The sequence below is a fragment of the Ranitomeya imitator genome, chromosome 4, assembly GCF_032444005.1.
Source record: "Ranitomeya imitator isolate aRanImi1 chromosome 4, aRanImi1.pri, whole genome shotgun sequence".
NCBI classification, from domain to species: domain Eukaryota; kingdom Metazoa; phylum Chordata; class Amphibia; order Anura; family Dendrobatidae; genus Ranitomeya; species Ranitomeya imitator.
The window spans coordinates 423204684-423217638 of record NC_091285.1 but is presented as its reverse complement, the minus strand read 5'-3'; the positions used below and the strand labels follow the sequence as shown (position 1 = coordinate 423217638).

General features: G+C 44.7%; 1 protein-coding gene across 5 annotated transcripts in view; it reads right to left on the bottom strand.

The window, feature by feature from the left end:
* PPP6R2 (protein phosphatase 6 regulatory subunit 2) overlaps positions 1–12955 on the bottom strand; it is a 165320-nt gene that overhangs the window by 31568 nt on the left and 120797 nt on the right. For all 5 annotated transcript variants that reach the window (XM_069765465.1, XM_069765464.1, XM_069765466.1 and 2 more), the window contains one exon: positions 3836–4001. In XM_069765465.1, the coding sequence (XP_069621566.1) occupies positions 3836–4001 (166 nt within the window). The remainder of the gene's footprint in view (positions 1–3835; positions 4002–12955) is intronic.

The window sequence follows — 12955 nt, the reverse complement described above, 5'->3', positions numbered from 1 at the left end:
CGCTCTGTGTGTAATAAACTCTCCTTCATTCATGACTTCTTCCTTTCTAATTCTCTTAATCTCCTGGCTCTTACTGAAACCTGGATACAGCAGTCAGACACCACTGCGGCTGCTGCTCTTTCATATGGTGGACTACACTTTTCTCATACCCCAAGATCAGACAACAGAGCAGGTGGAGGCGTTGGCCTGCTCCTTTCACCCAAATGTACTTTCCAAGTTATCCCCCAAGTACCCTCACTTGTCTTCCCTTCCTTTGAGGTCCATGTGGTCAGACTCTACGTCCCCTTCTCCATGCGAGTGGCGGTGGTGTATCGTCCTCCCGGCCCCTCTCATCAGTTCCTGGATCACTTTGCCACCTGGCTTCCACACTTTCTCTCCTGTGACACCCCCACCCTTATCATGGGTGATTTCAACATCCCCATTGCCTCTCCCCTCTCCCCATCTGCTTCTCACCTTTTATCTCTATCCTCCTCTTTTGGCCTCTCGCAGCATACTAACTCTCCAACACATGAAGATGGAAACTCCCTTGACTTGGTCTTCTCCCGACTTTGCTCAGTGGATGATTTCACAAACTCCCCTCTCCCGCTCTCTGACCACAACCTTCTTTCATTCTCTATCAACAACTGCCATCCCGCTCAGGTCACCCCCACTTTCCACACTTATAGAAACATACAGGCCATTAACACCCAGAAACTTATGAAGAACTTGCAGTCCTCATTGGCCCCTATCTCCTCCATCTCATGTCCTGATTCTGCATTGAAGCATTACAATGAAACCCTGCAAAGTGCTCTGGATGAAGCTGCTCCTCCTATACATAAAACAACTCGGCACAGACGGCAACAACCGTGGCACACGCTGCAAACACGTTTCCTGCAGCGGTGCTCCAGGTGCGCAGAACGTCTGTGGAGAAAATCTAATCTACCCGAAGATTTCATCCATTATAAGTTCATGCTAAAGACATACAATTCTGCCCTTCACCTCTCCAAACAAACCTACTTCAAACACCCTCATCACCTCCCTTTCCAATAACCCTAAACGTCTCTTTGACACGTTCCAGTCCCTACTCAACCCAAGAGAGCAGGCCCCAACCACGGATCTCCGTGCTGACGATCTGGCCAATTACTTCAAAGAAAAAATTGACCACATTCGACAGGAAATCATCTCCCAATCTCTTCATACCATGCACTGTCCTCCCTCCCCCACTGCATCTAGTTCACTTTCTGACTTTGAAGCAGTTACAGAAGAAGAAGTAAGCAGGCTCCTTGCATCTTCTCGCCCGACCACTTGCACCAGTGACCCCATTCCGTCACATCTCCTCCAGTCCCTTTTCCCGGCTGTCACCTCTCACCTAACAAAAATATTCAACCTTTCCCTCACTTCCGGTATTTTTCCCTCCTCATTTAAGCATGCCATCATACATCCATTACTTAAAAAACCATCCCTCGATCAAAACTGTGCCGCTAATTATAGACCTGTCTCTAATCTTCCCTTCATCTCTAAACTCCTCGAACGCCTGGTCCACTCCCGTCTTACCCGCTATCTCTCAGATAACTCTCTTCTCGACCCTCTTCAATCTGGCTTCCGCTCTTTACACTCTACTGAAACTGCCCTCACTAAAGTCTCTAATGACCTACTAACAGCTAAATCTAATGGTCACTACTCCATGCTAATTCTCTTGGATCTCTCTGCAGCATTCGACACTGTGGATCATCAGCTCCTCCTCACTATGCTCCGCTCCATCGGCCTCAAGGACACCGTTCTCTCCTGGTTCTCCTCCTATCTCTCTGACCGATCCTTCACTGTATGTTTTGCTGGTTCCTCCTCCTCTCACCTTCCCCTTACTGTTGGGGTTCCTCAAGGATCAGTCCTAGGCCCCCTACTCTTCTCGTTGTATACTGCCCCTATTGGACAAACAATCAGTAGATTTGGTTTCCAGTACCATCTCTATGCTGACGACACCCAATTATACACTTCTGCTCCCGATATCACACCGACCTTTTTAGAAAACACCAGTGATTGTCTTACCGCTGTCTCTAACATCATGTCCTCCCTCTATCTGAAACTAAACCTGTCAAAAACTGAACTCCTCGTGTTCTCTCCCTCTACTAACCTACCTTTGCCTGACATTGCCATCTCCGTGTGCGGTTCCACCATTACTCCAAAGCAACATGCCCGCTGCCTTGGGGTCCTACTTGATTCTGACCTTTCATTCACCCCCTACATCCGATCACTGGCTCGCTCTTCTTACCTGCATCTCAAAAACATTTCTAGAATTCGCCCTTTTCTTACTTTCGACTCTGCAAAAACTCTGACTGTTTCACTTATTCATTCTCGTCTGGACTATTGTAACTCTCTACTATTCGGCCTCCCTCTTGCAAAACTCTCCCCGCTCCAATCTGTCCTGAATGCTGCAGCCAGGATCATATTCCTCACCAACCGTTACACCGATGCCTCTACCCTGTGCCAGTCATTACACTGGCTACCCATCCACTCCAGAATCCAGTACAAAACTACTACCCTCATCCACAAAGCACTCCATGGCTCAGCACCACCCTACATCTCCTCTCTGGTATCAGTCTACCACCCTACCCGTGCCCTCCGCTCCGCTAATGACCGCAGGTTAGCATCCTCAATAATCAGAACCTCCCACTCCCGTCTCCAAGACTTTACACGTGCTGCGCCGATTCTTTGGAATGCACTACCTAGGTTAATACGATTAATCCCCAATCCCCACAGTTTTAAGCGTGCCCTAAAAACTCATTTGTTCAGACTGGCCTACCGCCTCAATGCATTAACCTAACGATCCCTGTGTGGCCTATTTATAATAAAAAAAAAAAAAAAAAAAGGTTCCTCGCATCATGTTCTCATACACTTTATGCAGTATTAGCCCTCTGTGTCTGTACTGCTACATACTTAGGCAGTTAACTGGTTCATGCAGCTTTACATGAACACCTGAGCCTTACACTATAGCTGGTCCGAATAACTAAAGCAATTGTTACCATCCACCTCTCGTGTCTCCCCTTTTCCCCATAGTTTGTAAGCTTGCGAGCAGGGCCCTCATTCCTCCTGGTATCTGTTTTGAACTGTATTTCTGTTATGCTGTAATGTCTATTGTCTGTACAAGTCCCCTCTATAATTTGTAAAGCGCTGCGGAATATGTTGGCGCTATATAAATAAAAATTATTATTATTATTATCACTATTCTGCACAAGTGCATTCACAGAAGATTCAGCCACTGTTTACACTCTGCATCCATGGAAAGCAGCAGGAACTGCAGTATGATGTGGAGGAACTTACAGTTATAATTAATGGTATTTTAGAATTTTCACCAGAATGAGAACAACCACTTCAGTGTTATGTCCATACAGGGAATTTGGAGCTGCATTAGAAAAAATCAGCTTGGACTACTATAAGAATACATTTAAGGAGATGTCCCCTTTCTAAAATGTTTGTCCTGTATGTTCTAAGTGGTAAAAAAAAAAAACTTCACGTTTTCCTCACCCTTCCTGGGTTCAATGTGAAGTTTTGGTGGTTGCCGCTGAGATCACTGAATGGCTGCCATGTCAGTGTGGCAGCAAATCTGTGAGCTCAGTGGCTCGCACCATCTACATGCGAGTGTTGCAGGCAACAACAGTCACCGGGAACAGCCACAGAGACTTGGAATTGAAGCCAAGCTGGGAAAAGAAAAAGTCTTTTCTTTTTTACTACTAAGGTAACAGAGGATAAACTTATTTGAAAGTGCAAAATCCCTTTTAGAAATGCATTATCGACCTTAGGGTGGGGAAAGAGTAATCTAATGGCATCATTTGCAAAGATTGTTTCCTGAACAACATACCAACAAAATGGTTGAAAGTCTGTAAACTTAGCCCATCCCTTTTCTTCAGTAGTGGATGTTTCTGGAGCAGGTGCATCCCACACACTGGAACCTACATCCAATGCTACACAAGGAGTAGGTGGTTTGGAGTTTACATGCTCATCAAACACGGCCGTCCATCCAGTCTCTTCAAATGAGAATAAAAGTTAAATAAATTAGAAAAACACTGTAAGCATTCTAGAAATAATTTAGATTTAACCATATTGCTGCCAAGTTATTTTATGACATTTTGCACCTTTGGTGGCCAAGACAATTTTTGCACTTTTGACGAGTACAAATAAAATAAATTTATTTAGGAGTCACTGTAAAATCTCTTTCTTGTAGCCTTTGTTGGAAGACACAGGAAGCATGGTTACACGATGACACCTGGAGGCTGACACTAAGGACACAGTCAGACAGCCGTATAAATCAGAGACTGGAACATAGTGCACGGACTGGCTGGCTGTTCTCTCAACTCGAGCATGACAGCTTCATAGAAATACATGAAGCGGTCACACTTGGCTCAGGAGAGCCATTGGCCAGTGCAAGCAATGCAGTGTGATCTCGGTCCAATTTCTAAGATATTATTATACTAGATGGTGGCCCGATTTTAATGCATCGGGTATTCTAGAATATGTATGTATGTACGTCACGCTTAGCACAGCCACATAGTATAGAGCACAGCCACATAGTATATAACACAGCCACATAGTATATAACACAGCCACGTAGTATATAGCACAGCCACGTAGTATATAGCACAGCCACGTAGTATATAGCACAGCCACGTAGTATATAGCAGCCACATAGTATATAGCAGCCACATAGTATATAGCAGCCACATAGTATATAGCAGCCACATAGTATATAGCAGCCACATAGTATATAGCAGCCACATAGTATATAGCACAGCCCACGTACTATATAGCACAGCCCACGCCGAATATAACACAGGCCACGTAGTATATAACACAGCCCATGCAGTATTATAACATAGCCACGTAGTATATAGCAGTGTGGGCACCATATCCCTGTTAAAAAAAAATTTAAAATAAAAAATAGTTATATACTCACCCTCCGGCGTCCAGCGAAGCTGTGCCGATGCGCGCGATGCTGACCCCAGCTTCCGTTCCCAGTGATGCATTTCGAAATTACCCACATGACTTAGCGGTTGCGAGACCGCTAAGTCATCTGGGTAATTACGCAATGCATCACTGGGAAGCTGGCGGCAGCATCGCGTGCATCAGTGGACGGTGGAAGGTGAGAATAGCACAATTTTTTTATTATTATTTTTAGCATTATATCTTTTTACTATGGATGCTGCATAGGCAGCATCCATAGTAAAAAGTTGGTCCCGGATGGGGCGACACACTGGCGCTGACTGGAGGGTAGTAGGGAGGGGGCACTGACTTGAGGAGAGTAGGGAGGGGCCAATTCGCGGCCGGACTAAGCCTGTCACTGATTGGTCGCGGCCTGCCAGCCGCGACCAATCAGCGACGCAAGATTTCCGTTACAGAAAAACAGACGGAAGTACCCCTTAGACGATTATATAGATAGATTGATTACCTTAGCAATTTATAATTTTGCATTCATTTTTGGGGGTTTTTGGTAAAAGTTTTGTAGAGAATGGATTTTAACTGATGTTCTAATAAGTCTATAATTACATGTTCATTATGTGGTTCATATTTTCATGTGCTGAATTATCATGACAATGGCTACTTCATTTCTGCGGACATCCCCACTATCATCATGGGCGACTTCAACATACCCATTAACACTTCCCTCTCAGCTGCCACTAAACTTCTCTCACACTTCCTTCTTCGACCTCACTCAATGGTATGCTGCAGCCACTCACAAAGATGGTCACACACTGGACCTCATCTTCACCCGCCTCTGCTCCCTATCAAACCTCTCTAACTCACCTCTTCCTCTTTCTGACCACAACCTACTCACATTTTCTTCCCTCTCGACTCCTTGTCTACAATCCCCACCCCACAAACTTGCACACCCTCACAGAAATCTTAAACACCTTGATCTACACTCACTCTCTGAATCCCTCCTCCCTCTCACAGATATAAGCTCTATACACAATACGGATGACGCTGCCGCTCTATATAACACCACAATAGCTGTAGCTTTGGAAACTCTTGCCCCTCTCTCACATACCAAAGCTAGCAAAATCAACAGACAGCCCTGGCACACCAGCCTGACCAAAGAACTGAGGCGAGCTTCCAGGGCTGCTGAGAGGAGAGGAAAAAGATCCCACTCTAACGAGCACTTCATTGCATTCAAACAGTCCCACACTACTTTCAAGACCACACTCGCCACAGTAAAACAAACCTACTTCTCATCTCTCATATCCTCTTGTCTCACAACTCTAAACAGTTATTCAACACCTTCAATTCTCTCCTCCGTCCCCCAGCACCCCTTCGCTCCCCACTTATCTCAGCTGAAGATTTTGCCTCATTTTTCAAGCAGAAGATTAAGAACATCAGAGACAGTTTTAATCGACAACCCCCAGAGCCCTTCCTCCCAACTACCCAGCCCTCCACCTCCAAAATCAACTTCTCCACCATTACAGAAGGTTGACTCTCCACTCTACTCTCAAGATCGCATCTCACCACCTGTGCACTTGACCCGATCCCTTCCCACTTCATCCCAAACCTCGCCACAGTCTTCATCCCAACCCTAACCCATCTCTTCAACCTATCACTAACAACTGGTGTTTTCCCCTCAAGCTTTAAGCATGCCTCAATCACACCTATCCTCAAAAAGCCCTCTCTTGACCCATCCTCTGTAGCTAGCTAACGCCCTATATCACTTCTCCCCTATGCCTCAAAACTACTGGAACAACATGTCCATCTTGAACTGTCTTTCCATCTATCTTCCTGTTCCCTCTTCGACCACTTATAATCAGGCTTCCCGTCACACCACTCCACTGAAACTGCCCTAACTAAGGTCACCAATGACCTATTAACCGTCAAGAGCAAGCGACACTACTCTATCCTCCTCCTCCTGGACCTGTCCTCTGCCTTTGACACAGTGGACCATTCCCTGTTGCTGCGGACCCTATCATCCCTTGGCATCACAGACTTGGCCCGATCCTGGATCTCGTCATACCTAACTGACCGGACATTCAGCGTCTCCCACTCACACAACACCTCCCCACCTCGCTCCCTATCCGTCGGGAGTCCCGCAAGGTTCAGTTTTAGGGCCCCTGCTCTTCTCCATTTACACTTTTGGCCTGGAACAGCTCATAGAATCTCATGGCTTTCAGTATCATCTCTCTGCTGACGACACTACATCTCTGGACCAGATATCACCACCCTACTAACCAGAATCCCTCAATGTCTATCCGCTATTTCATCCTTCTTCTCCGCTAGATTTCTAAAACTTAACATGGACAAAACAGAATTCATCATCTTTTCCCCCATCTCACGCGACCCCCCCCCCCCAACGAACCTATCCATTACAGTAAACAGCTGCCCACTCTACCCAGTCCCACAAGGTCGCTGTCTCGGGGTAATCCTTGACACTGATCTCTCCTTCAAACCGCATATCCAAGCTCTTTCCACTTCCTGCCGCCTTCAACTCAAAAATATTTCACGGATCCGTACATTCCTAAAGCAAAAGTATGCAAAAACCCTAGTCCATGACCTCATCATCTCCCGCCTTGACCTACTGTAACCTCCTGCTCTGTGGCCTCCCCTCTAACACTCTCGCACCCCTTCCAATCTATTCTAAACTCAGCTGCCCGACTAATCCACCTGTCCCCCCGCTATTCCCCGGCGTCTCCCCTCTGTCAATCCCTTCACTGGCTCTCCATTACCCAGAGACTCCAGTACAAAAGCCTAACCATGACATACAAAGCCATCCACAACCTGTCTCCTCCATACATCTGTGACCTCGTCTCCCGATACTTTCCTGCACGCAACCTCTGATCCTCACAAGATCTCCTTCTCTACTCCCCTCTTATCTCCTCTTTCCACAATCACATACAAGATTTCTCTCACGCATCACCCCTACTCTGGAACCCTCTACACCCCCCCCCCACCCCCCCAAAAAAAAAAAACGACGTGGGGTCCCCCTATAACAGCCAGAAAAGGCTATGCTGACAGCTGCGGGCTGATATTCATAGTCTAGGAAGGGGCCATGGATATGGCTGCAAACACCAGCTCACTGCCGCCCCAGAAATGGCGCATCTCTAAGATGCGCCAATTCCGGCACTTAGTCTCTCTCTTCCCACTGCCTTGTAGCAGTGGCATATGCGGTAAAATTTGTGGGGTTGATGTCACCTTTGTATTGTAAGGTGACATCAAGACGGCTTAGTAATGGAGAAGTGTCAATAAGACACCTATCCATTACTAATCCTATAGTTTTTAAGAGGTTAAATAAACACAGCCAGAATAACGTACCAACATATTCCGCAGCACTTTACATTTTAGAGGGGACTTGTACATACAATAGACATTACAGCATAACAAACACATAGATCACAACAGATACCAAGAGGAATGAGGGCCCTGCCAGCAAGCTTACAATCTATGAAAAAAGAGGGGAGACATGAGAGGTGGATGGCAAAAATTGCTTTAGTTGTTAGGACCAGCCATAGTGTAAGAATTGGGTGTTCATGTAATGCTGCATGAACCGGTTATCAGCCTAAGTATGCAACAATACAGACACAGAGGGCTATTAAATGCATGAAGCATGTGAGAACATGATGCGAGGAACCTGGTTATGGTAAAAAAAAAAAATTTGAATGGGCAACAAAGGGATAGTTAGGTTAATGTGTTGAGACGATAGGCCTGTCTGAACAAATGCGTTTTTAGGGCACGCTTAAAACTGTGGGGATTGGGGATTAATCGTAATAACCTGGGTAGTGCATTCCAAAGAATTGGAGCAACGCGTTAATAGTCTTGGAGATGGGAGGTTCTGATTATTGAGGATGTTAACCTCAGGGCATTAGCAGAATGTAGGGCGGTAGACTGAGACGAGGGAGGAGATGTAGGGCGGTGCTGAGTCATGGAGTGCTTTGTGGGCGAGGGTAATAAGTTTGTACTGGATTCTTGAGTGGATGGGTAGCCAGTGTAATGACTGGCTCAAGGTACAGGCATCGGTGTAACGATTGGTCAGGAATATGATCCTGGCTGCAGCATTCAAGACAGATTGGAGAGGGAAGAGTTTGGTAAGAGGGAGACCGATTAGTAGAGAGATACAATAGTCCAGATGAGAATGAATGAGTGAAACAGTAAGAGTTTTTGCAGAGTCGAAAATAAGAAAGGGTCGAATTCTAGAAATGTTTTTAAGGTGCAGATAACAAGAGCGAGCCAGTGATCAGATGTGGGGGGTGAATGAAAGCTCAGAATTAATAATGACCCCAAGACAGCGGGCATGTTGCTGGGGAGCAATGGTGGAACCACACACGGAAATGGCAATGTCGGGCATAGGTACATTAGTAGAGGGAGGAAACACAATGAGTTCAGTTTTTTTGACAGGTTCCGTTTCAGATAGAGGGAGGACATGATGTTAGAGGCAGTGGTAAGACAATCACTGATGTTTTCTAAAAAGGCAGGCGTGATATCAGGAGAAGAAGTGTATAATTGGGTGTCATCTGCATAGAGATGGTACTGGAAACCAAATCTACTGACTGTTTAACCAATAGGGGTAATATACAAAGAGAAGGGACGGGGGCCTAGAACCGATCCTTGAGGAACGTCAACAGTAAGGGGAAGATGAGAGGAGGAGCCAGCAAAAGATACAGTGAAGGAGCGGTCAGAGAGATAGGAGGAGAACCAGTGTTTAATGAAATAAAACACCAAACACAGTTTCCAATCTTTATTATACTCCTTATCCATGCGATGCCCTCAATCTCCTGTAAAAAAAAAAAAAATAATAATAAACCAACAGTATACTCCCTGTTCCGACGTAATCCACGATGATCTTCCCTGGAGAGCAGTCACATCAGGAGATGTGACCGCTCTATAGGGCATCCAGTAACACACTGACCGGAGATAATGGCTCCTGCAGTGTTTTCACTGAAGGTTCATTATATTCTATGGGGGGGCTACCCCAACCCCTGCTATATCATTAAAACGTGTACTACCTTATATTATACCCTGATATTGGCGTGTTTTACGGTACAATCAGTGGTCTTATATTTATTTCTATGTATCTACATAGTGGGCCCAAAGAATGATTTTCTCTGGTGGGCCCAAAGTGCTTCAGTCTGACGCTGTAACAGAGGTTGATCGTCTGAACATACTGCCTTAACTCTTCAATGAGATGGACCAGGCCAGCACTCCCCCTGGAGGTGGAAAGATGGAAACACTGCTAGTATTCTCTAAACCAGCCATCAAGGACTGTAGGTAAAAAAAACTAGAATAAGGTACAGAACGTCTTAGGGACTAAGATTATTTAATTCTTTAAACTAAGTACTGAACTAGCCACCTCAGAGGGAGGCTTCAATTACCACTTAATGTGTATAAAAGTGGTGCCATACTCAGGGACAATGCCTCCACAAGTGCAGAGAATCAGGGGGACTCCCTCAAAATATGAAGCCCAATGGCAAGAACGTCAGACTGTCAAATGGATACGGGGTGACCCAACTCTAAGGATCAGGATGCCACAATCTTGGCGTTTCTGACCAATGGTCTAAGATAACACGAACAAAAGGAATCCTACTGGCTGAAGAAGCCTATATGAATGTTAGCTGCCTGCATCCTGCACTGCAAAGCAAAAAAAGACTATCTGAGTAAGGCAGTCACCTCTGCCTCCAGATTTACAGAAAATGTTCATGCTAAAGGTTGGAATCATTAAAAGGCGACTATCCTGTGAAAAATTGTAGCTACTGCAAACGTCTTCTGTAAAACAAAAGAAAGACAGCACAGTGGCTCAGTGCTTAGCACTGCAGCGCTGTGGTTCTGGGTTCAGATCCCACCAAGCACAACATCTGTAAGCAGTTTGTATGTTATTCCCCTGTTTGCGCGGGTTTCCTCCAGGTTCTCGGGTTTCCTCCCACACGCCAATGACATACCGATAGGGAATTGTGGGCGACAGTGCTGTGGAATTAATGCAGCTATACAAGTGAGTAAAAGCTAAACTAAATAATTGGGTGTTGCCTGCACGTTCAGCCTGCTGGGGAAAAGTCAGCTTTTTTTTTTTTTTTTAATAAGATGTATTCTTACCATCAGCCTCCAGATTGCAGCATATAACCCATAGTTCCTGTGTCCCTTACAGCGAACCTGTCAGCAGGATGGTGCACAGTAACCTATAGACAGTGTCAGGTCAGCACTGTTATACTGATTACAATGATACCTTTGTTGATGAAATCCATGTTGTGATGGTTGTTTAATCCTTATTTGTTGTTTTCAGTTAATGAGAATCTGGTGCTTAATAGGGGGCCCCTTTATGTGGAGCTTACATATGCATCTGTATGGGCTTGTTTATGACAGGTCACTGATTCTTCAGTAGCCTGCCCCCTATTTTACATACTGCATATAATACTGTGTAGTTCTAAAAAAAAATGTTATCAAAATTGCACTGGCACCTGTGCTGTAGCATGATACAAGCCTAATATGCATATGTGCATTTATGATTTAGTCATATAGCAGTATGGAATAATAAAAAAAAATTATCTTCATCAAAATGGTGTCGCCGTTCCGATAGATGCTACTGCACAAAAGCCGCCGCCATTCATTTTGCTGAGAAAAAAAATTGACTATCAAGATGGCGCCGGCTCATTAGCATCGGAACGCGTTAGATGCTACTGCGCAGGCACTGCAGCCATTTTGCTAGAGAGAAAAAATTGGCACGGCACAGTAGCATCTATCGATGATTGGATCCATCAGAATGGCGCAGGTGGTGCCTGCATAGTAGCATCTATCTTTTGCTCCAGCAAAATGGCGTAGGTGTTTGCGCAGTAGCATCTATCAGAACACAATACATGTTACTGTGCAGGCACCGCCACCATTTTGAAGGATATAGTATTGCAGGGGAAAAAAATATCTTCATTGAAATGGCGATAGCGCTTGTGCAGTACCATCTATCGAAACGCGCAGGCTCCGCCACCATTTTGATGAAGATATCCCTCCCACAATACTATATGACTAAATCATAAATGCATATATGCATATTAGGCATTGTATCATGCTACAGAGCAGGCGCCATTTTGATGACTGTTGAAAAATGTATGTAACCACACAATATGTATGTATGTAAAATAGGGGGCAGTTCACTGAAGGGTCATTGACCTGTCATAAGCCCATACAGATGAATATGAGAACAGCGCACCACATGAAGACCCCCGCACACGCCGCCCCAAAGCACAAGAATCTCACCAACAGAAAACTACAAATAAAGATTAAACAGTCACAAGATGGATTTCATCAAGCAAGGTATCATTTTAATCAGCACAACAGCGCCAACCTCACAGTATCTGTAGTTTACTGAGAAAAATCCTGCTGACAGGGTCGCTTTAATAAAGTCACTGAGAAATATAAATTACAAAAAAAGAAATTGATATTAAACCCAAAAAACTACATCTTCCCTGAATTTAGACATCTGGCATTTTGTCAAAATGCCACTCAGCATTTTATACATGCAGGGACCTGCATGTAATTTTACGTCAAAGTGAGATTTTTTGTATAAGATGCATAAACATTGATATTACTGGCTAAAAGTCTGACTCAAACAGGAAATTAGATACACAACACCTACTTAAAATACAACATGTGCAGAATCCATATACACCACCTAGGCATTTGTATAAATTTTATATATCCTTATAAATTCATCAGAATTAGACCATTTTTAAAATTTCAAGAACCTTTCGGATATCTATTTTTTTGTGGTCTATGAGAAGCGAATATATTAGAAGCCCCATACAAATTGCCCATTTTAAAAAGCCCACCCCTTAAAGTATTTAAAAGTAATAATTAGAAAGTTTGTTAAAAGGAACCTGTCAGCAGAATTGTGCTCCGTAACCTACAGACACTGTCAGGTCAGCACCATGGCCAGTGCGAACAGGAGGGGCTACAGCAGGCATCTCCCCAACTGGAAAGTATCTGACAGTTGGCCATTTACTCGAAGCTTTGCTGACGGATC